The sequence below is a fragment of the Carcharhinus amblyrhynchos genome, chromosome 7, assembly GCF_965287045.1.
Source record: "Carcharhinus amblyrhynchos chromosome 7, sCarAmb.v2.hapA, whole genome shotgun sequence".
NCBI classification, from domain to species: Eukaryota; Metazoa; Chordata; class Chondrichthyes; order Carcharhiniformes; family Carcharhinidae; genus Carcharhinus; species Carcharhinus amblyrhynchos.
Genome location: NC_137330.1, coordinates 90777817 through 90803425, shown reverse-complemented (window position 1 = coordinate 90803425; position 25609 = coordinate 90777817). Strand labels below are relative to the sequence as shown.

The 25609-nt window shown below is 44.1% G+C and overlaps 1 protein-coding gene across 3 annotated transcripts in view; it reads right to left on the bottom strand.

Annotated features, from left to right (window-relative positions):
* Positions 1 to 3664: 3664 nt before the first annotated feature.
* The window catches only part of cnr1 (cannabinoid receptor 1), a 37046-nt gene continuing 15101 nt past the window's right edge, over positions 3665 to 25609 (bottom strand). For all 3 annotated transcript variants that reach the window (XM_080192780.1, XM_080192781.1, XM_080192779.1), the window contains one exon: positions 3665 to 7479. In XM_080192780.1, coding sequence (XP_080048906.1) covers positions 5993 to 7414 — 1422 coding nt within the window. In that variant the 5' untranslated portion in view covers positions 7415 to 7479 and the 3' untranslated portion in view covers positions 3665 to 5992. The remainder of the gene's footprint in view (positions 7480 to 25609) is intronic.

Below are 25609 nucleotides of genomic sequence, written 5' to 3'. Positions count from 1 at the left end.
TTACATTAATACTGCAATGAAGTTACTGTGAAATTCCCCTAATCACTATACTCTGGCATCTGTTCAGGTCAATGCACCTAACCAGCATATCTTTCAGACTGTGGGAGGAAGCTGGAGCACCCGGAGGAAACACACGCAGACACGGGGAGAATGTGCAAACTCCACACAGGCAGTGGCCCAAGCTGGGAATTGAACCCCAGTCGCTGGTGCTGTGAGAGAGCAGTGCTAACCACTGTGCCACCATGCCATCCCCAACTGCCTCCAATGCCACCGCATTCTTCCTCAAGATTGATCTTTGATCTTTGCAAACAGATTCAACACTAAAGTTTCAGATGAGGATGTAACCTACCTTAATTAAAAACCCCTTTTGCTTATGTAAACCAATTCACATGGCAGCATCATTCCGTGAGTATCAACATCATTTATCCAAGTTATGAGTTCCTTGGGGGTCCTGTGTATGGTGTCAAAAGGACACATTAACCGAGAACTTATTTTGTGATATTAGTGTACGGAATCTTTAAAACATTTGTATGACATTCACCACTTCACCAGCAATGAGCCACATAAAATAAACTTAATGATGCCTAAGCAAAGATAGTGGGTAGAAAAGTATCATACAAATGAGAGAAACAATAATCTGTTAATACAAGGAGTGTTAAACTCAGAGCACTACTATTCTGAAACAGCCTAATGTGTCCCATTCATCCTTTAACAGAATGGAACAATTGAAAAACTTCAATAATAATTTGTGTGCCATCGTTAGGAATAAGAGTGGAGAATGGAGAGAAGCAACTTTTTTAGCCACTCGTGTATCAAATCAATGCGTAGCAGCAACTCACTCTTTGGGGTGAAATTGATCGGCCTGAAAATGGGTGTGTGGGTTCCGTTGTGTGATTAACATCCACCCATTGATTGCAATACTGGCCAAACTTCAATTGTGCGCTGCCTGCTTTTAAACGATTTTTGCTTCCAGCCGGGCTAACTAGCTAAATGCATCCGGAAGGAGTCAATATTATGAGTGGCTAGCATCATTTAAAGATAGCTTAAAGCTATCCTGCGGTTGTGAAAGGGGAGATATATTTTGGCTGTTCGGTCTCGTGATAGGACGGAACCTGACCTGTAAGAGAGTAAAGAATGGAGGAGAAATGGGCATTGTGAATGCCATATATTTCAGATGCTGCATTTGAGGTTGGTGGGAATATGTAGTCAGGAAGGTCACCAATCTACAATTTTTGTCAATCAAAACTCATATCTAACAACTATATATTCTCCCTCATTCTCACACACTTAGCATTAGAGCAAACCTCATACCCACAGCATGCACACTGCTAGTTTTTCAACTATGGCCGTCACATCAGCCACAGACCGTACAACACTCTCTGACATGTTTTCCTCTCTCTTGCTGGACAGGGTGGCACTCAACCTGAGACACCAGGAGCTCACCGGGCAGAAGCCCTCCATGTCTTAGTCCCCTGCATGGAGGAGGTGATGCTGTTCATTACTGAGATGTCCATTCATTGTTGAGGGTGTGGCCAGCAGTGAGGCCAAAATCACTGAAGGTGACAGCATCTGCAGAGTTTCCTTCTCAAATCCCTCTTTCCCAGCATCTCACAATCTCTTCTGATGTACAGGCTGCAGATTGAATAAACATGAACCTTCAACTCCCCGCCTTGCACCCCCCCCACCACCAACCTCCCCCCCCCCCCCCCCCCCCACCCAAATACCACAACCTTTTCCTTGTGCTTTTGTCTTTTCAGATACCCAAGAACTGCAACCTGACCAGGCAGTGGAGAGTGAAAACACACCGTCCCTTTCTTTCACACTCGCAATCACCAGCTCAAACATTGGCACAGTTCTTATCTTTGAGGAGGACATGGAGTGCGATTTGTCGATGTTGCGACACTGAGCATGAGGGGCTGCAGCCAGGTCAGGGGGGAAAGGATAGCACAGTGCTAGCTCAGATGAGGGAAAAGCCAAACATTGGTTCTGTGACAGAGGACTTCAGTGGACCGCTTACAGAAGTCGACTGATTGGTATGTCAACAAAATGCTTGAAGTACTGGGAAGTTTGCTGGAAAGCCTGAAGTTAATGCCAAGGAATATGGAGGAATCCAGCACTGATTTGGAACAGGGCTTTGCACAGTGATTGGAACCCATAATTCCCAGCACGGAGGTGGTGGCCAGGTCTTTTTGCACAATTTATGATCCAAGCAAAATGCAGATTCTTATAGTTGATATCATGGCTTCCATTGCAACACAAGGAGCAACCACCCAAAATCTAAGCCTGAAGCTGCTGTCTTACAAGATCAGACTGTTGCCAGGAACATTCACAAGCTCAACTCCATGGTTCTGGATCAGAGTGTCCTAAGCAGCTTGCAAAGTGTCAGGGCAATGCAGTAACCTGCCCTCTAACTGATTACTAGGTTTACTGACTTTTCACCTCCCCCTAGAGTGACTCTTTAGAGCACAATCCCTCCCTCAGAAGGACTGCAGTAGCCTTTGCACTTTTGCCACTCCACCTGTGCCCTTGCTGTTGTCCATTGGTCAGCCAGCCCAGACTGCTGCTGTCCACAGTGAGAAGTTGCAGTCAATACTAGGACAGCAGAGGCACACAGAAAACTGACAATAAGGGAATGCAGAAGGCGGATATGTCAACTTTTGTAAGCTGCAAGGCATGATACCATTTTTAACTTTGGTTTGGGGTGTATATTTTATATTGTTCTCGACATGTTTAGATTTTGTCCATGTGACAGTGACAAAGGTAGGGTGTGGTGATACGGTCGGTGGAAAGTGATTACTGGTGTCGCAACAGATGAGTTCTCCATGGCTAATCCAGGCAGAAAGAGATAGGTTGCCTCCTCCTCTCCTCTTCCCTCCCCTCCTGTTCTTCAATTGCTTGCCATTTAACTGGTGGCATGGGCTGTGCTCTCATAATGGCATAGTTATACAGAGTGCAGCAGACCACTACATGCCTTTACCTGTGCTGTCAAATACTACAAGGTTCATTCAGAGCTATCCAGGCAGCAGAAGCACCCAAATGGTCTGCTCAGTCACATTACGTATGGCAGCAGGGGTTTTATTATATGCATGCTGCAGATGTGTTTGTGGGTCACTCACTGGAGCCATTAGACATCTGGTCAGTAGATTGCTCTTATTGACCAACAGCCACCCTTTGGTTTGCTGTTCAAATGCAGCTGGCACAGCATATTGCTGCAAAATGATGGCATTGTGACTGCTACCATGGTACTGGGCATTGCCCTACATAATTTGTTCCCACTGTCTCTCAACAACTGGATGTTAAGGATGTGGAATCTCTTTTCAGTTTCAGTATAGGACAGAGTTGTCTTGCAGTGCCAACAATGCGATGTCAATGGCACCCTGCACCATGAAGAAGCCTGAAATCCTAGTGAAGACATGTTATAAATCTTAGAAATTCTATAGCACAGAAGAGGCCATTCGGTCCATCAAGCCTGCACCGACAACAATCCCACTGAGGCTCAATCCCCTTAATCCCCAAGTATTTACCTTGCTACTCCCCTCAACACAAAGGGGCAATTCAGCATGGGCAACCCACCTAATCTTTGGACTGCTGGAGGAAACCAGAGCACCCGGAGGAAACCCACGCAGACACAGGAGAATGGAAACCCATGCAGACACAGGGAGAATGGAAACCCATGCAGACACAGGGAGAATGGGCAAACTCCACACAGACTGGCACCCAAGGCTGGATTTGAATCTGGGTCCCTGGTGCTGTGAGGTAGCAGTGCCGCCCTTGTTCTCACCCTACCTGTTTCTCTGTGGCAAGATACAATAAAATGTATTTAGCTCTCTTTGCAAACAGAGTCTCAGGGATCTCCCTTGTGTAACAATGAATTATAAACTGGGAGGTGTTGCAAATCTCCAAACCCCAGCCTAGAAGGAGGTAGGCATATAAAAGGTCATTACCATAGTCAATCTCACAGACTCTTACGATGCCATGTTTGTCTGGTAAAAAATTGCAACAGGTGGCAGATTTCAATAGGAACACTCTTACTGAAGTAGATATCACATAAACACACTGTTCCTTGCTGAGGTTCAGGTAGAAGAATTGTTCTCTGAATACTCTGGCTGGATATGGCCTCCTGTTGAGAACCCGCCTCCTCCTCCCTCTTCCAGCAGCTTGCCCTGCTCTACGTGGTTTCTCCTCACTCTCCAAGTCACGTTGTGTTCCAAGGAGAATGCCTACAAGTACACACAAATCTTTTTGTGCAGACACCTTGAAGTCAGCAAAAATCCATCTCCATCTGCCACACCACTCCCCATAGCCTTTTGTAAATTGAAACAGTTCTAGAAAATACTGAATGCTTATATAATCATAGCAACAACCAGAAGAGATGAAACAGCAGCTAACCTGTAAGTAGTTGATGAATTCAATTAAATAGTGCAGGTGGTTGGGGGAGGGGTCCAGGGCGGAGACAGATCCTTCCTGCTTCTGGACATGTGTTTAGATGTGTAAGGTTATGAGAAGGTTTTAGCTGGAGCCTTGAACTTCAAAATTGCTGGCATCAAATCAGCATTGCACGCTGTTTGACATTGGGATCTTCCTGCTTCTGGTGATGTTTGCTGCCTGCATCGAGTACTTAATTCATCTCACAGGTATCCACAGATGTTGTGGACACCAACTTGGAGCCATAAGAGCTCACATGGTACCCCAAAAGCAAACACAAATGAGCTCAATTTCTCAGCCCATCTGTGCAATAATATTTTGAAAAATGCATCTTCAGGGAGCTTTAACAAAGATTTGTGCCTCTGAATTCAAAACTACCTGAGTAATTATTCCAATCAACAACCACGCTTAGAGAGAAAGGTCAAATTTAACCACCACTAGCATATTTTGATAAGCATTACTAAAATATTAAATAATTGTACTTGTCTTTACTTTTTAATTGCTCCTAATTAATTTAACTGATTAATGTCAGATTGAACACCTTTATTTCCAAAATCAAGACATCTGTGTTCAGATTACAAATCAATCTGCATCAATCAGTAAGAAGAGAATTGCTTTACTAACTGGCCCAATGACAATGCTGGATTTTTTTTCTCAGCTGTTTAATCCAATATTCAAAAGATAATGGAGCTGGCAATTAGGGTTATGTCACATTATATGTAAAACTTGCGTATTCTTCTAAACACCCACAACAATCACTGTTGCGTGTTAAAAGGAGATCAATCAGGTCACTATCTGCCACATGACCAAGAAAGAATAAAAAGTTAAGCTTAACCGCTGGTAGACGATGAATAAATTATTTCATTTTTAATTAGCAGATCATTAATTTGTAAATTTAGATATTAACCCAACAGGGGATGCATTACTGATCATATCAAGAATGAGCCAATAAATCAGTTGGCTCTTATGATCAGCCTGTACAATCGCCCATTATGTGGTTATGTGTTCTCATATGTCGCGTTGTTCTGACCAGTTGCAATTAGGAAGCTACGGGCTTGGTCAAAATTTGGTCCAGTCCTATCTAAATATGAGCAAACCAGCCAAATACATCACCAGGACTAGGGTGGAGAAACAGCAACACAAAGGTAGCATCATTCATGAAGTACAGAATGAGTTGCCTTGAACGTCCTAGAAGTACCTGTATGGTTATTGTACATGTAACAGACATTAACTTCTCTGACATTCTTAAAAGGGCACCCTCATTTCCAGATGGCTTAGGGATTGTCCTTGAGAATGGCTTTTGAGTGGGACCTGCGATATTCCCATACATATTTCTCTTTCACTCTTAACGATGTAAACCAAGTTATCAATCAAAAGCTTGGTTCTAGCTTGACGTGCATGATCCTGTTGGATGGGTGCGGTTCCTAAATTGGCTTTGCTGTATATCCAAAGCTAGTGCGAGTGATGTCGTGGCAAAATGTTAGAAGTGCTGCCTAAGTTTTTTGGAAATGATCTTTAGAGGGATGCGATTTAACCACTGTCAGTGTGAACCATCAGATTCTCACACTCAGACGGCCTCAGCTGAGGTCTCAGTGGAGACTGAGATGGCCACTTGGGCTACTTTTACAGTGCTTTTGATGCAGGTCCTGGCAGCTGTTTGCATGGTGCCAGGGTGGTTGCCCTGTTTCTGTTGGCAGTCTGACTCCAGGCTGTTTTCCAGTGGCTGAGCTGATGCCCCCTTGCAGGAGCAGAACATGCTGCGGAAAGCATGCCTCAGATCTTTGCTCCTCAGGGCGTAGATAATGGGATTGACTGTGGAGTTGAGTAAGCACAGCATACTGCAAAAGGCGAAGATCGTCTTTACAAGCTTGTTTATTTTCCCAAAGACGTCGTACACCATGATGGCCATAAGAGGACCCCAGCAGATGATGAGGACCACAAGAATGAGGACCAGTGTTTTGGCCAGTCGGATGTCCATGCGTGTTTGATCAAGGCGAACAGTTTGCACTTTGCCTCCCTCAGTCACCTGCACAATGATACTCTTCTGGGTGCCACGCTGGATCATGCGGACAGCATGAACATGTGCCTTCCACAGAATGTACACATAGGCGTAAATGATGAAAAGCAGCAGAACGCTGGTGACACCAATCCAGAACATTAAATAAGTCTCATCAATGAGAGGAAAGATGTCCGAGCAGACAGAGTTCAGCTTTTTACAATTCCAGCCCAGCAGAGGCAGCACGGCAATTATAATGGATATGGTCCACATCACCGTAAAAGCAATGACCGCCTTGGGCCGTGTGACAATCCTCTTGTAGGCAAGGGGCTTGTGTATGGAGATGTATCGGTCGATGGCTGTCAGGAAGAGGCTGCCCACTGAAGCTGTGAAGGAGGCTGTGACGCCACCTAGTTTGAACAGGAAGACATTGGGGCTGTCCTTCCTCTGAAATACATGGAAGTCCACAAAACTGTACACAAAGATCACACTGCCCAGGAGGTCTGCCACTGCCAGGCTGCCTATAAAGTGGTAAGACGGCTTGTATCTGAGACTGCGAGATCGGATTATAACACATAGAATCAATACATTCTCCAGCACAGTGAATGTCCCCAAAGTCAAAGCCAATACAGCGATGGCCATCTGTTGGCTGGGAGTTAGAATCATAAAGCATTCCATGTCCATGAAATTTTCTCCGCACGTTATCGTCGATTCATCATTCCCAAGGGATTGGTTGTACAGGTAATTAGAGGCATTCATTGATTCATAAAGGTTGGCATTGGACAAAAGTTCCTCTCCTGCTGTCATTTTCTCCAGATAAGCGCTGCCTTTCCCCAGGGGGGAGTGCAGGTTCTGAGTGACATAACCCAGTTTTGTCATGTTGAGGTCTATCTTAGTGTCATCGTACTGCACTTCATTGGAAGCAATGTAAAGGAGATCGGTGGTGATTGTTCGGAAAGTCGTATCCGAGAGAGCTTCTAGTAGAGACTTCATAATCGCTTTCAATATGTGAAACGAGTGGGCCGTTTCTTTCCAGCAGGCTTATAGGCGGGAAAAAACTAGGAAAAGAAAAATAGAAATTACTAAACAAATATAACATATTAGCACAATCTTTTAAATGGTTGATGCTGATTACCATTAGGCTTTGTAAAATTATACAATACTTTACTTGGCTATATTAAGTTCTCTACTTTTTAAATTTTGCTTTACACATCTATTCAGATAATAAAGGGAGATATTTCATTTGAAGATATCAAGCAATTGTTCACCACTGTGGCATGTCGCAAGGGTGGCACAGTGGCAGACTGGTTAGCACTGATGCCTCATGGTGCTAGGGTTTAATTCTAGCCCTAGGAAACTATTTGTGTGGAGTTTGCACATTCTCCTTGTGTCTGCATGGGTTTTCTCCGGGTGCACTGGTTTTCTCCCACATTCCAAAGACGTGCAGGTTAGGTGGATTGGCCATGGTAAAGTGTCAAGGGGATTGGTAGGGTAAATATGTGGGGTTATGGGGATAGGGCCTGGGTGGGATTGTTGTCAATGCAGACTTGAGGGCCGAATGTCCTCCTTTTGCACTGTAGGGATTCTATTCTATGATATAATGGACACCACTCTTCCTAGTCAGAAAAGAAATGATTGAGGAATTCTCCTGTCAATCACACCAAGTTCAGGTACTGCTGTAAGTGACTAGAATTAATATTATCATTTTTATGTAATAACCTTCCTGCCATTTATGTAACTATTCTCACTTGCTGGAAAAATCACCCGTCTTTTACCAGGAGATATAATCCATCTGATTCAGTCATGAGTTCTGTTTGCAGTAGTTTGTGGAGACTCTTTCAAATAGCCCTGTTAACTCTTTGCAATGGTTTATGGCTAAATAAATTTTGCTTTGTAAAACGCCTTTGCTGTTAAATAGACTCATAGCTGAGAGTCTTGCTGCAAGTCCAACCCATTGATTGACACAGTGGTTTCAGTTGGTAGCACTCTTCTCTCTCCAACAACAGGTTGTGGATTATGATTCCACTCTAGTGCAACAATCTAGGCTGGCGCTGCAGTGTAGTACTGACGGAGTGCTGCATTGTCAGAGAAACTGGGTGGACTTTTCTGGCCACTCATGCCCCAAGACGGGTGGCATGGTAACTCAGTGGTGAGCACTGCTGCTTCACAGTGCCAGGGACCTGGGTTTGATTCCCGGCATGGGTCACAGTCTGTGTGGAGTTTGCACCTTCTTCTGTCTGTGTGGGTTTCATCCGGGTGCCCTGGTTTCCTCCCACAGTCCAAAGATGTGCGGGTTAGGTTGATTGGCCATGCTTACAATTGCCCCTTAGTGTCCTGAGATGTGTAGGTTAGAGGGATTAGTTGGTAAAATATGTAGGGATATGGGGGTTGGGCCTGGGTGGGATTGTGGTTTGGTGTAGACTCGATGGGCTGAATGGCCTCTCTCTGTACTGTAGGGTTTCTATTATTTCTATGAAGACTGGAAATTCCTGCAAGATCACTGAACCTTTAAATCATCTGCCAAATTTCTCGTCCCGCCTGCTATGATTCCATGCCAGGCGGGATGGTAAAATTCTGCAAGCTGCCTCTCTGATGGGACGTTAAACCAGTGAGCCTTTTGCGTTCTCAGGTTGATTGAAAAGATCTCATGCAACAATTGTGAAGAAGAGCCAGGGATTATCCTCATCTCTTGACCAATATTTATCCCAAACATCACAAAGAACAGATTCTGTTTATTATCACCTTGATGTTGGTTTGCTACATACAAATTGGCTGCTGCATTGCTTACATTAATTGTGAATACATTTCAAAAGCATTTCATTGATTATAAAACACTTTGGGACATCCTGAGTTTATAAGAGAAACTGTATAAATGCAAGCCTCACTTATTTTTCTTACGAAGCATTGCAATGAATTAATGGCATAGAAATTTAACCTGACAGACTTATCCACAGTCTTCATGCTCCACATGAGTCTCCTTGTTCATCTAATCCCTTCAACATAATCTTCGATTCCTTTATCCCTCATCTGCTTATCTAGCTTCCCTTAAATGCATCCAGGATATTCACTCCCATTATTCCTCATGGCGTCGAGTTACACATTCTAACAACTCTCTGGGGAAAGAAATTTCCATGAATTCTCTGTTGATTTTATTAGTGACTGTCTTACAGATATAGCCCCTAGATTTGGTCTCACCTACAAGTAGAAACAGCTTCCCTACAGCTACCCTAACAAACCACTTTCTAACATTAAAGGCCTCTATCAGGTACTTTCTAGATGAAAGCCTATCTGACCTTTCCTGATAGAATAATCTCTCACGTCTGATAGTATTTGCTGAACCATTTTTTGCATCTTCTTCAGTATCTCTATATTCTTTTCTATAAAATGAAGTTCAATAGGGCTCCCGATACTCCAGCTGTGGTTTAACCACAAATTTAACAAACTTTAATCAGGCTATAATAGTTAAAGGATAAATGATGAAGGTGGACAGAATAGTGGACTACGCTAGAATGTAGTGGGGAGGTCAAAGAGGCTGAGAAGGAATCCCAGAACATTTATTGATTTTGATAGTGGTAGTTCTGATGCTTAGACAGAATAGAAAGTGGAATGAATGAGTCAAAGGGGGAGCGAGGGAAAGGTATGTGTGGACATAGTTACTGATAACACAATTCCAAATTTTACAGAGGATGGGGTTGAGAGTTCTGTGCTAGTTGAGAATGGAGCTGAACTTTGAGATGAAGAAGTCTGCACATTTGGTACAAGAATTGTAGATGGGAACGAGTAGATGAAATGAGTCAGCATAGATTATCATTTAGGAATGGAGGAGCCTAGTTTGCTCCAAAGCTCTAGAATAATGACGGAGCAGTGGGAGGATTTTAGAATCAACGAAATCACAAAAGGTTTATGACACAGAAAGAAGCCACTTGGCCCATCGTGTCTGTGCCAGCCGGGAAATAAGCCACACAGCCCAATCTCACTTTCCAGCATTTGCTTCATAGTCATATAAGATGATGAATGGGATGGATAGGATAGAGGTGGAGAGACTCTTCCCGCTCAGAAAGGACAGTAGGACTAGGGGGCACAGCCTCAAGATAAAGGGGAGGCGGTTTAGAACGGAGTTGAGGAGGAACTTCTTCACTCAAAGGGTGGTGAATCTCTGGAATTCTCTGCCCGTTGAAGTGGTGGAGGCTACCTCGCTAAATATTTTTAAGACGCGGGTTGATGGGTTTTTGATAAGAGAGGGGATTAAGGGTTATGGGGAGAGGGCGGGAATGTGGAACTGAGCCACGACAGATCAGCCATGATCTTATTGAATGGCAGGGCAGGCTCAAAGGGCTAGATGGCCTACTCCTGCTCCTATTTATTTCTTACGTCCTGCTAGGTTTTGATTTGATTTGATTTGATTTATTATTATTAAATGTATTAGTATACAGTGAAAAGTTTTGTTTCTTGCGTGCTATATACACAAAGCATACTGTATGTAGAGAAGGAAAAGAGAGAGTGCAGAATGTAGAATTACAGTCAAAGCTAGGGTGTAGAGGAAGATCGACTTAATGTCTGGTAGGTCTATTCAAAACTCTGACGGCAGCAGGGAAGAAGCTGTTCTTGATTTAGTCGGTATGTGATCTCATACTTTGGTATCTTTTTCCTGGTGGAAGAGAGAACATCCGGGGTGAACATATCCAGAGATCTTTGAAATGAAGTGAGGGTTTCTGCCTCTACTACCCTTTTGGTTAGTGAGGTTTCTTCTTCTCTCCTTTAATCTTTCTACTAATCACTTTATATCTGTGTCCCCTGGTCACCGACCCCGCTGTTAAGAAAAATCAGCCCTTCCAATCCATCCTATCCAGGCTCCTCACAATTATCTACCTCTGAATGAAATGTCCCTCAGCCTCTGAGGAAAACAGCTCCAGCTGTTCCAATCTCTCCTCATAGCCACAATTTTGCAATCCTGGCAACATTCTCGTAGAAAGGTCATATGGACTCAAAATGTTTCTCTCTCCACAGATGCTGCCGACTATCCAGCATTTTCTGTTTTTATAATATCCTTGTGAATCTGTTCTGTACCTTCACTAATGTAACTACATCCTTTCACGTAATGAGGTGATCAGAACTGCACATGGTACTCAAGTTGTAGCCTAACTATTGATTTACGCTGTTCCAGTACAACTTCCCTGCTCTTATATTCTATACCTTGACCAGTAAATAAAAGGATTCCATATTGTTATGTAAAGAAAAGTTTGCATATCATTTTTAAATTACTATTTAAACCATACTTATTTCGCCAGTCCTACTTTTGTGAATCCATTATGATATTATGGTTGCTTCTTGTTCCATGGATAGGTGCTGGAGGTTGTACGCAAGTTGTACCCAGAGTAGAAATATATTTATTAAATATGTGTAACTTAGATCCAAGCCAGCATTATAGTTTTCCAGCATTCAGTTTTCCCATCTCCTGGATATACTGAGTAAAGCATTTAAGAATTTTGCCGGAATGTGGCCAGTTCTAGAGATAATGAAATTTAGTTCCAAGTTCAATAAAAGTTGTTGTTCATATTTTCTTACTACTTGGGTTGCGAAAGGTTAGCAGGGTACATGCTGAGAGGCTGTTTCTCCTGGCCGGAGCGGCTAGAATCAGGGTGTTGGGGTAATGGATTGGCCGTTCAGGACTGGTGAGAAATTCCTTCATTCGCGAGGTTGTGAATCTTTGGAAGGGAGTTGAGGATGTTCAGTCACAGAGCTATGGAATTAAGGAATATGGAGATTGGGTGAGAAATTGGAATTGTAAACCTTCGGCTACGACCTTGTTGAACAGTGTAGCAAGCTCAAGGGGGCTCCAATGTCGAGCCCTGCTCCCATTTTCTCATGTTCCTGTATGGAGTGATTATTTGAAATCCTACTCGATTGGTGACCAACTTGTTAATAATTCTGGACAGCTACCACAAAAGGAAAATGCAACCTGCAGTGAAAAGCATGCTGCTGGTCCTGCTGACCACAAAGACAATGAAGGCCTCTTCCCCCACCATTTCACAGCTCTGTACAAAGGAAAAGAGTCAGAGACGCACTTGGGCAGCATTGTTTGGGGAAGCAAGTGTATCTGCAGTTTCTACCAATACTTTTCTGGGTGTGTGCCAGCTGTGACGGACATGATGGACACCACCCTCTTCAGGCAAAGGGTGGCGAATCTGTGGAACACATTGCCACAGCCGGCTGTGGAGGGCAGGTCATTGAGCGTCTTTAAGACAGAGATAGATAGGTTCTTGATCAATAGGGGATCAAGGGTTACAGGGAGCAGGAAGGAAAATGGGGATGAGAGTCATATTGGCTATAATTGAATGGCAGAGCAGACTCGATGGGCCAAATGGCTTAAATCTGCGCTTAAAGCTTATGATCTTATTCCTTCTTAACCACCTTATCAAGCTGTCCTGCTACCTTCATGGATCTGTGAAAAATCACTTCAAGGTCCTTTACTTCATCTATACCTCTAAGTATCTGATAAAATTTGTTTCATATTCAGTACAACTAATTATGAATGGCATCCTGCTGTGTTGTGAGGTGATGTTCTGTGCCATGATGGTCAACTTTATGTTAAGTACTGTCTGATGTGGCTCAGTAACCCCCCCTCTGGCAAGGCAATTTCTATCACATTTGCTGCAGAAAAAGACAGTGGCTGAGAGGAAGTAAGATTCACTGAAATCATAGAATCATAGAATCCCAACAGTGCAGAAGAAGCCATTCAGCTCACCAAGTCTTCACCAACCACAATCCCACCCAGGCCCTATCCCTGTGTTCCCACGTATTTACCAAGCTAATTTCCCTGAAACATAGGGGCAATTTAACGTGGCCAATCAACCTAACCTGCACACCTTTGGACTGTGGGAGGAAACCGGAGCACCTGGAGGAAACCCATGTAGACACGGGGAGAATGTACAAACTCCACACAGACAGTGATCTGAGGCCAAAATTGAGCCTAGGTCCCTGGTGCTGTGAGGCAGCAGTGCTAACCACTGTGCCACCATGCTGCCCTCTGGGTTCTCTTAGAAATGTCAGCTTTTCGTTTCTGCTCACCTCTTCCAATGCCCTTCGAAACAGTCAATCTCCAGTGGTCATGGCCATCAACGACTGTCTCCCAGTTGTTAGTGTCAATGTCCGCCATCTTCATATCTCGCTTGCAGCAATCCTTGTAGTGGTGGTTTGGATGCCGAGGATGTCATTAGGAATAGAAGGCATCAGGGGGCACAGTGGTACAGTGGTTAGCACTACTGCCTCACAGCACCAGGGACCTAGGCTCAATTCTGGCCTCAGGTCACTGTCTGTGTGGAGTTTGTACATTCCCTGTGTGTCTGCGTGGGTTTCCTCTGGGTGCTGCAGTTCCCTCCCACAGTCAAAGATGTGCAGGTTAGGTTGATTGGCCATGCTAAATTGACCCTACTGTTAGGGGATTAGCAGGGTAAATATGTGGGGTTTAGGGAATAGGACCTGGGTGGGATTGTTGTCAATGTTGACTCGATGGGCTGAATGGCCTCCTTCTGTACCATAAAATTCTATGATTATATGAATATGGCTGCCATCCATCAAAAGATTGTGGCAAGGCCAGTGCAGATACCATTGGTTTAGAAATGTATGTATACTGAAGAAATTAGCATGCTCCAGAACCTCTTAGTTAGTAACTTTGTGTTGCCAAGAGATGCTAAAGATATGGCTGATTAGTGAAGATTGGAGCTGTTCAACCTTTCTTCAGCCTGGCATCTGTTGTCCAGGTCTCACCACTGTACAGTAGTGTGCCAAGGATACAGGCTTGGTATACCCCTAGTTTAATGTTCTCAGTCATGTTTCTGTTGTCCTCAATATCTTATTAAGCTTGGTCATAACAGCTGTACCTTTTGCTTTGTGTGTGTTGATTTCAGCATCAAGTGACAGATTACTGGTGATTTTGGAGCTTAGATATGTGAAGCTATTACCAACCTCCAGCGTCACATTGTCAGTGCTGATAGATGGCAGTATGACAATATCCTGGACCATGACATTTTTCTTCCTGATTCTAACGGTCGTAACGAACACTTTTCAGGCATGAGAGAGTCTGTCTATTGGTCATTTCATGTGTTCTTTAGTTTGGAATGCTAGTGTGGCATTGTCAGCAGAGAGTAACTCTCTGATAAGCACTTGGTGCAGCTTTGTTTTTATCTCAGGCGAGCAAGGGAGAACAACTTTCTGTTAGTTCTGGTATGTCAGTAGATACCTTCGATAGATGAAATGAAGGCAAATGACAGCAACAGAGAAGAATATGTCACAGGGTATCAATGTCAGAACACAGCCCTGTTTGACCCCATGGCGGATCTCAAAGGGTTTGAATTTGTGCTGTCATAGCAAACCAACCCATCATATTGTCATGGAAAATGAGGGTTACATTGAACAGCTTTGGCAAACAGCCAGTTTCCTCTGGCAGTTTAATGAGACCACATTCTCTCACATGGTTGAATACCTTGGTGAGATTTTCCAGAGCTGTTGGCATACTGGTATTCTCACTGGACCAGTAATCCAGAGACACAGGGTAATACTCTGGGTCCAGGGTTAGATTTTCACCATGGCAGATGATGAAATTTGAATTCAATGAAAAAAATGTGGAATTAAAAGTCCAATAATGATCTTGAAAACACTGTCCATTGTCATAAAAACCCATCCGGTTCACTAATGTCCTGTAGGGAAGGAAATCTGCTGCCCTTACCTGGTCTGGTCTACAGAATTCTGGACTTCAGACAGACAGAAATGTGCTTGACTCTTATTACCCTCTGAAATGGCTTAACAGGCCACTCAGTTCAAGGGCAGTTAGGTATGGGCAATAAATGTTGCCAGCGACACCCACATCCCTGAACGACAAAGAAAAGGCAATGATGACCTTCCCTGTCTTTGTTTTCAATTGAGCCATTGTCTTTACTGATGTGTCTGTTACCATTTTGATATCTTCATGCACCTCTTTGTATTCTCTGTGCCAAAGGACACCTGGATATTCTGGCACGATATAATCAGTACTCATTGACCCACTGCCTAACAGTCTACTGGAGTTTACTTTGGGCAGCTCTTAATTCATTCCACTTCTTCACAGTCAGATCTCACTTGTAATTTATGAGACTGGATCACTTAGTTTTAGTGATGTTAGCCTTAAACTGGTCAGCATTTTCCTGCTCTTGCTACACATGTGTCAACGTGGTATTGTAGATGATGTTTCAAAGTATGTTCCATTTTTGCTTCTACATATCACGTGGGGATGATGGAGAGCACCTGATGGTCAAGTTGAGAAACTGTGTTTTTATCAGGGCAGTTAGGCTGACGTTGATATGAGGACTGCATTTCCATTCTAAATGAGAAAACATTGAGGGTTGCACTCAAATCCTGGAGCAAACATGGTCAACATTGTGCTAGCTGTGTGTGTTGAGAACGCTGTTCACAGACTCTGGAAATGATCAGATCCACAGGTGCCAATGCCCTGAACATAGAATCACAGAATCCTACAGTGCAGAAGGAGGCCATTCAGCCCATCGATTCTGCACCAACCACAATCCCACCCAGGCCCTATCCCATAATCATAAGAACATAAGAAATAGGAGCAGGAGTAGGCCAACTAGCCCTTCGAGCCTGCCCCGCCATTCAATAAGATCATGGCTGATCTGTCTTGGCTCAGTTCCACATTCCCGCCCTCTCCCCATAACCCTTAATCCCCTCTCTTATCAAAAACCCATCAACCCGCGTCTTAAAAATATTTAGCGAGGTAGCCTCCACCACTTCAACGGGCAGAGAATTCCAGAGATTCACCACCCTTTGAGTGAAGAAGTTCCTCCTCAACTCCGTTCTAAACCGCACCCCCCTTTATCTTGAGGCTGTGCCCCCTAGTCCTACTATCCTTTCTGAGCGGGAAGAGTCTCTCCACCTCTATCCTATCCATCCCATTCATCATCTTATAAGTCTCAATGAGATCTCCCCTCATTCTTCTAAACTCTAACGAGTACAAGCCTAATTTATTCAGCCTCTCCTCATAGCTCAACCCCTTCAACTCCGGCATCAGCCTAGTAAACCTCCTCTGCACTCCCTCCAAGGCCAAAATATCCTCGCGTAAGTACGGCGCCCAAAACTGCACACAGTACTCCAGCTGCAGCCTCACCAATGCCCTATACAGCTGCAGCAAGACCTCCCTACTTTTATATTCAATCCCCCTCGCGATGAAGGCCAGCATCCCATTCGCCTTCCTGACCACCTGCTGCACCTGCAAGCTGGGTTTTTGCGACTCATGCACAAGGACTCCGAGGTCCCTCTGCACCGTCGCCTGCTGCAGTTTTTCTCCACGTAAGTAATAATCCTTCCTACCATTATTCCTGCCAAAGTGGACCACCTCGCACTTGCCAACATTAAATTCCATCTGCCATTTCCTGGCCCATTCGCCCAGCCTATCTAGATCCTTCTGTAGACTCTCACCACCCTCCGCACAATTTGCCTTTCCACCAATTTTGGTGTCATCAGCAAATTTCGACACCCTACACTCGGTTCCCTCCTCCAGATCATCTATATAAATGGTAAATAGCTGAGGCCCCAGCACCGACCCCTGGGGCACTCCACTAGTCACCATCCGCCAATCCGAATAGAACCTATTGACCCCCACTCTCTGCCTCCTATTTGACAACCAGTCCTCTATCCACGCTAACACCCTACCCCCAACTCCATGCCCCCTTACCTTCTGCAATAACCTCTTGTGAGGTACTTTGTCAAACGCCTTCTGAAAATCAAGAAAGACCACATCCACCGGCTCTCCTCTATCCACCGCCCTAGACACATCCCCATAGAACTCCAGTAAATTTGTCAGACACGACTTCCCTTTAACGAAACCGTGCTGCGTCCGCTCTATCAAGCAGTTCCCCTCAAGATGCCTCGCTATTTCCTCCTTGATGACAGATTCTAACATTTTACCTACAACAGACGTTAAACTAACAGGCCTATAATTCCCCGCCTTTTGCCTGGCACCCTTCTTAAACAACGGCGTAACATTAGCCATTTTCCAATCTTCCGGCACTTCCCCGGAATCCAGCGACGTCTGGAAAATAACCACCAAGGCATCCACTATCACGTCCGCCATTTCTTTCAGAACCCTCGGTTGCATTCCATCCGGTCCTGGGGACTTGTCCACAATCAGCCCCTCCAGTCTGTCGAGCACCACCTCTCTAGTAACAATAATGTCGTTGAGACCCTCCAGTCCTACCACCTTTCCATCTCTAACATCCGGCAAATTATTCACGTCCTCCTCCGTGAAGACCGAAACAAAAAAGTTATTCAAGACCTCAGCCATTTCCCCATCCCCTACCACTAAGTCCCCCCTCTCATCCTCTAAGGGACCAACATTCACCCTAGCCAGCCGCTTCCTTTTTATATATTTATAAAAACTCTTGCTATCCTTTTTTATATTAAGCACTAGCCCAGCTTCATAGTTTCTCCTACCCTTCTTTATCAACTTCTTTGTCAATCTTTGTTGACATTTAAACCTCTCCCAATCCTCTTCTCATCCACTACTCTTAGCTACTCTAAACGCCTCCGCTTTTAATTTAACACGTTCCTTCACCTCCTTCGTTATCCACGGCTTATTACCTCTCCTCCTACGGTCCTTTTTGACCATCGGAATAAATTTCTGCTGAGCACCAAGAAAGATCTCCTTAAAGATCCTCCACTGCTCCTCAGCAGACCTACCTTCCAACGCGCTCCCCCAGTCCACATTCGCCAATTCTTCTCTCATCCTACCGTACTCCCCTCTGTTCAAACAAAGGACGCGTGTCCGGGAACCCACTTTCTCCTCCTCCATCTGCACCAGAAACTCCACCATACAATGATCACTCTCCCCAAGAGGATCCTTCACCGCAAGTTCCCTAATTCTACCCGCCTCATTACATCCCATGCATTTACCCTAGCTAGTCTACTAAGGAGCAACTTAGCAAGGCCAATCTTTGGACAGTGGGAGGGCACCAGAGCACTCGGAGGAAACCCACACCGACACGTGGAGAATGTGCAATCTTCTCATGGACAGTGACCCAAGCTGGGAATCGAACCTCGGTCCCTGGAGTTATGAGGTAGCAGTGCAACTACTGAGCCACCTTGGATGTCTCCAGAGCATCTAGTTTGTTCTGAAAGATGTTCTAAATTACAAAGCTCATGACAGCAGCAAAGCTCAAAAATTCTCTGTCCATTTTCATTTATCTTAGCCTGGTCATGACGTCCAAGACAGGAGGCTCATTCCTCATACTATTACATTGAAATATGCCAGTGGATGAAGATGTTCTGACTGACAGCATTGTCAATCTCCTCCTGGAGCCTGTCTTTTGGCTCTAGTGGAGCACTGTGTTACAGTGTGAGGTGAACTGGCTCTGAGTTGAGTTGAGAGGCAGATTGAGGGAATATGTTCTGAACCATTTGTAGGGGTTCTATCATTGAGAGTAGCGAGTTCATTACAGCAAAATCTCTATCTTGCTCACAAGTTACTTCTGCACTCTTCATCTGCCAGACGAACGAATGGTGTTTTTCTTCCTGTGATCTGCTCTCTTGATCTGGTCTCTTGCAGATGGGGCTAAGTCAATGTTCAGCCTATCAAGTTCCAGATTAATCACGTCTGTCTTGCACGCATTATCAACCAGCCCCACGCACATGGCCATGATGCTCCAGTTTGCCAGCTGAAGTGTTGGAATTTTCCTTCTCATTTGTTTGCCAGGTGCAATGGATTCCAACCCAAGCACCCACTGAAGCTCAAGGACTCTGTGTGTGTGTGTGTGTGTGTGTGTGTGTGTGTGTGGGAGGGGGAGTAGTGGTTGAAGTGGTGGAGGCTGCCTCGCTAAATATTTTTAAGACGCGGGTTGATGGGTTTTTGATAAGAGAGGGGATTAAGGGTTATGGGGAGAGGGCGGGAATGTGGAACTGAGCCACGACAGATCAGCCATGATCTTATTGAATGGCGGGGCAGGCTCGAAGGGCCAGATGGCCTACTTCTGCTCCTATTTCTTATGTTTATGTTCTTATGTTCATGAGTGTGGTGGGGGGGGAATGGTCAGCACTTTACTAGTCAGGGACTACTTTACTTGAGGTGGGTGGTGGCTAACCATGGGGATGTTATAGTTTCTCCTACCGTCGGATACAGCCTGAAGCAGCTGTTCTCTATCCCAAACAAATTGGGCTTATCACATGTGAGTGCTGCCTCCTGTATTGTGTTAATGCTTTGCAATGAATAGTCCTCTCCAGGGTGCACACCCGGGAAAAATGTATGGAAACCCTGGGCTCTCCAAATGTCAGGGTCCCCCTTTTGATCGCCACAGTTGAGTTCAAAGGAATACAAAGCACAGTGTTGGCACCAGCTTGTTTGCAAAGACTACCAGGAAGATGACATATTTAGTCTGCCTTTGGGCTCCAGAATTTTGTTAGGATTTATTCCCTCAGCCTTCACAGCCCGGAGGTATCCACAAGACAGTGGGGCTATTACCCATAAATGAAAGTTTGGTTGATGATTGCCAGGGCCTGTTCACATGCCATTGGGCCTGCTGGGGACCAAACATCCTTAAAGTTTCCCTGAAGCTTTAGCCAGGGACTGGGAGAGATCCAGTTTCTGTATGTCGTCAAGAGGAGGCAGAGTCGAGGACCTACCAATGAGAGGGTATATACAGAAGAGACTCACACTTTTGAATCTCATTTCCTCATTGCTGCTGGCCAGCAGTGGAGGCTGAAGCTGAGAAGCAAACTAGCACACCGCACCCATCAATGTCTACACCATTTTGTGTGCCTCATCCATCCCACTGCCTGGGGGCTGATGTGGGGGTCACCTTCAGTGGGACTGAAAGATCTCACTGGCAGGAAGGGCTGGAAAATCCTGCCCCAGGGCTCGTATACTGTCCTCCAACTCACTAACTCTGAAACATCAGTGAACATGGTGACTGGGTTGCACTATCCTGTGTAACTTCCAGGATAATGTTCCTGAGAAATTTCTAAAGCTCCCTGACCTTAATGTCTGCCACTGCTCAGCGACAGCACTCTCAAGCTGAGTCAGAAGGCTGGAGATTCAGGTCTCACTCCTGAGACTTGAGCACAAAACTATAGGCTCACAACACAGAGCAGTGCTGCAGAAGTGCTGCAGTATCAGATGTGCTGTCTTTTTGATTGGGTAGCGAATTGGGGCCCCATGTGTACATTTGGATAAATGGAAAGGATCACATGGCATTAACTATTCAGAAGAAGTGCATGGAGCCCTCCTTGGGTGTCCTGACCCATATTATTCCCCTGAGCCACCTCACGAAAAGAAACCAGAACACTTGGCCATTATTGTGATGCTGTGATTACATTGTGAAACCCTTTGAAACGTGCTGAGATTGTGAATGGCGCGATTTAAATACAAGGCTTTTCCTCTTCATGAACAAACAATTCATGAGACACTAAAATGAAGCCAATAAATCATTTCTGACAACTTTTCAGATTTTATATATATTTCCTTATTCTAATTTACAGTGCACCAGAGGAGTCCAAAAACCATACTCATGACAACAAGACTCACATTTTAAAAATCATTTGCTTCTTAAAGGTTAATTATCTGGTAATTATTGAAAAAGACTATAAACCAAAGGCAAAATCTTTTGTCATCCTGAACTGCTGTCTCAAATAGGCTATAAAATAGTATTCAATGCATTGCACCAGAAAAGCAACAAAAGCCGAGATATACCAGTATTCAATTAAATGTCACTTTAATATATTTCATGTGGTGTCTAGAGATAACATCTGCCAGCTCTGGAACAAAATACTAAATGCTTTGTTTCCTCAAATTATTTTCTGAGAAGCGTAATTCTTGTTAATTTTTTATTGCTTATCAAAGTGAGGGATGTCACTGCTGGAGAATGTAAGACATTTCCATTTTTGCACCAGCAGCATGAATCACTCCTGGATCACTAAGCTCATGGACAACAACAGGGTTTCACGCCAGCATTTCTTGTGGCCCCTTGAGTGCTATAGTTGCTTGCATCATCAGTTTCAGCTTTGGTTTAGTGCGCCAGTTAGGTTATCTTATCACAACAGGTGTTTGTACACAAGCTCTGACATTCAAAGGACCCCAAGACTGCTCGGCCAACATAATGCTAGCAATATTCATAGCTGAAGGAGTCAGATTCAAAATGGCAATGTTGATGCATGCCATGACCCTGCAGTGCCAGGACATCACAATGTTCAATTGTTTCTGACATATTGAATTGGGACTGCTTGTTTCATTCTAAGGTCACCTGTACACATCTCACAAATGCAAACACAAAGAAGCTGTGGAATGTAGTTCTATTCATAATAACATAGTTATAGAATCATATAATCTACAGTAGAAAGGAGGCCATTTGGCCCATCGAGTCTTCACCGACCACAATCCCACCCAGGCCCCATTCCTGTAACACCTCATATTTACCCTGAAAATCCCCCAGACACTCGGGTTAATTTAGCATGGTTAATCAACCTAATCCACACATCTTTGGACTGTGGGAAGAATCCATGCAAACATAGGGAGAATGTGCAAACTCCACACAGACAATAGCCAGAGGTTGGAATTGAACCCAGGTCCCTGACACTGTGAGGCAGCAGTGCTAATCACTGTGCCACCCAAGAAAGAAGTTATTGTCAATGAAGTTACTGTGAAAACCCCCTGGTCATCACATTCTGGCACCTGTTCGTGTACACTGAGAGAGAATTTAGCATGGCCAATATACCTAACCAGCATGTCTCTATATTACATTATTGTATTATATTACATTAAATTATATGATTGTGACTTTAAAATCATACCATTATATTATATGAATGTGACTTTAAAATCATAGTATCATAGAATCCCTATCCCACCCAGGTGCCCGTAACCTCATGTATTTACCCTGCTAATCTCCTAACAATGAGCGGCAATTTAGCAGAGCGAATCCACCTACACCTAACAAGGCTGAGTTCTCGGCTCCTTACTATACTCCTTATACACCTATGACTGTGCAGCCAATTTCCCCTCCAACTCGATTTTCAAGTTTGCTAATGACACCACCATAGTGGGTCAGATCTCAAACAATGACGAGACAGAATATAGGAATGAGATAGAGAACCTGGTGAATTCTCCCTCAATGCCAACAAAATGAAGTCAACGACTTCAGGAAACACAGTGGAGACGTACCCCTGTCTACATCAATGGGGACAAAATAGAAATGGTTGCCAGCTTCAAACTTTTAAGTGCCCAGATCATCAACAACCTGTCCTGGTCCCCCTGTGCTGACACTATAGTTAAGAAAGCCCACCAATGCCTCTACTTTCCTCAGAAGACTTAGGAAATTTGGCATGTCTACCAACTCTCACCAACTTTTACAGATGCACCATAGAAAGCATTCTTTCTGGTTGTATCACAGTTTGGTATGGCTTTTGCTCTGTCCAAGGCCACAAGAAATTATAGAGTTGTGAATGAAGCCCACTCCATCAGGCAGCCAGCCTCCCACTCATTGACACTGTCAATACTTCCTGCTGCCGCAGAGAAACAGCCAGCATAATTATGGACTCCACGCATCCTGGGCATACTCTCTTCCACCTTCTTCCATTGGGAAAAAGATACAGAAGTCTGAGGACACATACCAATTGACTCAAGAACATCTTCTTCCCTGCTGCCATTAGACTTTTGAATGGACCTACTTCATTTTTCTACACCCTGGCTATGACTATAACACTACATTCTGTACTCTCTCATTTCCTTCTCTATGAATGGCATGCTTTGTCTGTATAGCATGCACAAAACAATACTTTTCACTGTATACTAATACATGCCGACATTACAGTTAAGAAAACCCATCAATGCTTCTACTTCCTCAGAAGACTAAGGAAATTTGGCATGTCAACTACGATTCTCACCAACTTTTACAGATGCACCATAGAAAGCATTCTTTCTGCTTGTATCACAGCTTGGTATGGCTCCTGCTCTGCCCAAGACCACAAGGAACTACAAAAGGTTGTGGATGAAGCCCAATCCATCACACAAACCAGTCTCCCATCCATTGACTCTGTCTACACTTCCCGCTGCCTCGGCAGAGCCGCCAGCGTAATTAAGGACCCCACACACCTGGACATTCTCTCTTCCACCTTCTTCCTTAGGGAAAAAGATACAAAAGTCTGAGGTCACGTACCAACCAACTCAAAAACAGCTTCTTCCCTGCTGCTGTCGGACTTTTGAATGGACTTACCTTTCATTAAGTTGATCTTTTTCTACACCCTAGTTATGATTGTAACACTACGTTCTGCACTCTCTCATTTCCTTCTCCACAAATGATATGTTTTGTCTGTAAAGCGCGCAAGAAGCAATACTTTTCACTATATGTTAATACACATGACAATAATAAATCAAATCAAATCAAATCAAATGTGACAATAATAAATCAAATCAAATCAAATTAGCTGGATGTGAACTTAGCCCTGCAAAGGCAGAGACAGTGACCTACATAAACAACATAGGCAGGAATTTTACTATCTCACCAATCACAAGAAATAAAGAGGGTGAGGGGCAGGCCATGGAAAAGTCCATTGACCTCAGGCAGGATTTTAGGGTTTTGGATGAGCGAAGCTGTAAAATTCTGTCCATAATGTGAGTCAACTAGCCAGAAATAATAAAAATAAATTTTGACAGTTTTTATCAGTACAAAAAAAGGAAGAGACTAGCTCAAGTGAATGTTAGTCTCTTCAAAGCAGAGATAGGAGAAATTATCACAGGGAATGAGGAAATGGCAGATGTATTGAACTTCATTGAAGTTCTGAGAGAAACAAGTGAAGTCAAGGATCATGAATCCCTTGAAGAGTACAGAGGGTGTAGGAGTAGAGTTAAGCAAGAAATCAGAAGGACAAAAAGAGGACACAAGATTGTTTTGGTAGATAAGGCAAAGGAGAATCCAAAGAGCTTCTACAAATACATAAAGGCCAAAAGAGTAACAAGAGAGAGAGTAGGGCCACTTAAGGATCAACAAGGTCATCTATGTTGCGGATCCACAAGAGATGGTGAGATCCTAAATGGATATTTCTCATCAGTATTTACTGTTGAGAAAAGCATGGATGTTAGGGAACTTAGGGAAATAAATAGTAGTGTACATATTACAGAGAAGGTGTTGGAAGTCTTAAAATGCATCAAGGTAGATAAATCTCCGGGACCTGATGAGGTGTATCCCAGGGCATTGTGGGAGGCTAGGGAGGAAATTGCGAGTCCTCTAGTAGAGATATTTGAATCATCGAAAGTTATGGGTGAGGTGCCTGAAGATTGGAGGATGGCAAATGTTGTGCCTTTGTTTAAAAAGGGCCGCAGGGAAAAGCCTGGGAAGTACAGGCCAGTGAGCCTCACATCTGTGGTTGCTAAGTTTTTGGAAGGTATTTTGAGAGACATAATCTACAGGCATTTAGAGACACAAGGACTGATTAGGGACAGTCAGCGTGGCTTTATGTGTGGAAAATCATGTCTCACAAATTTGATTGCGTTTTTTGAAGGGGTAACCGAGAAGGTAGATGAGGGCAGTGCAGTTGATGTTGTCTATATGGACTTTAGCAAGGCCTTTGACAAGGTACTGCATGGTAGGTTGGTGCATAAGATTAAATCTCATGAGATCCAGGGTGAGGTATCTAAATGGATACAAAATTGGCTTCTTGACAGAAGCCAGAGGGTGGTTGTAGAGGGTTATTTTTCAAACTGGAGGCCTGTGACCAGCTGTGTGCCTCAGGGATCAGTGCTGAATCCACTGTTATTTGTCATTTATATTAATGATTTGGATGAGAATATAGGAGGTATGGTTAGTAAATTTGCAGATGAGACCAAGATTGGTGGCATAGTGGACAGAGAAAAAAGTTGTCTCCGATTGCAACGGGATCTTGATCAATTGGGCCAGTGGACTGACGAATGGCAGGTGGAGTTTAATTTAAATAAATGTGAGGTGATAAATTTTGGTAGACTGAACCAGGGCAAGACTTACTTAGTTAATGGTAGGGCACTGGGGAGAGTTACAGAACAAAGAGATCTCAGGGTACATGTTCAAAGCTCCTTGAAAGTGGAGTCACAGTAACATGCTTGGTTTCATTGATCAGAACATTGAATACAGGAGTTGGGACGTCTTGTTGAAGTTGTACAAAACAATGGTAAGGTCACACTTG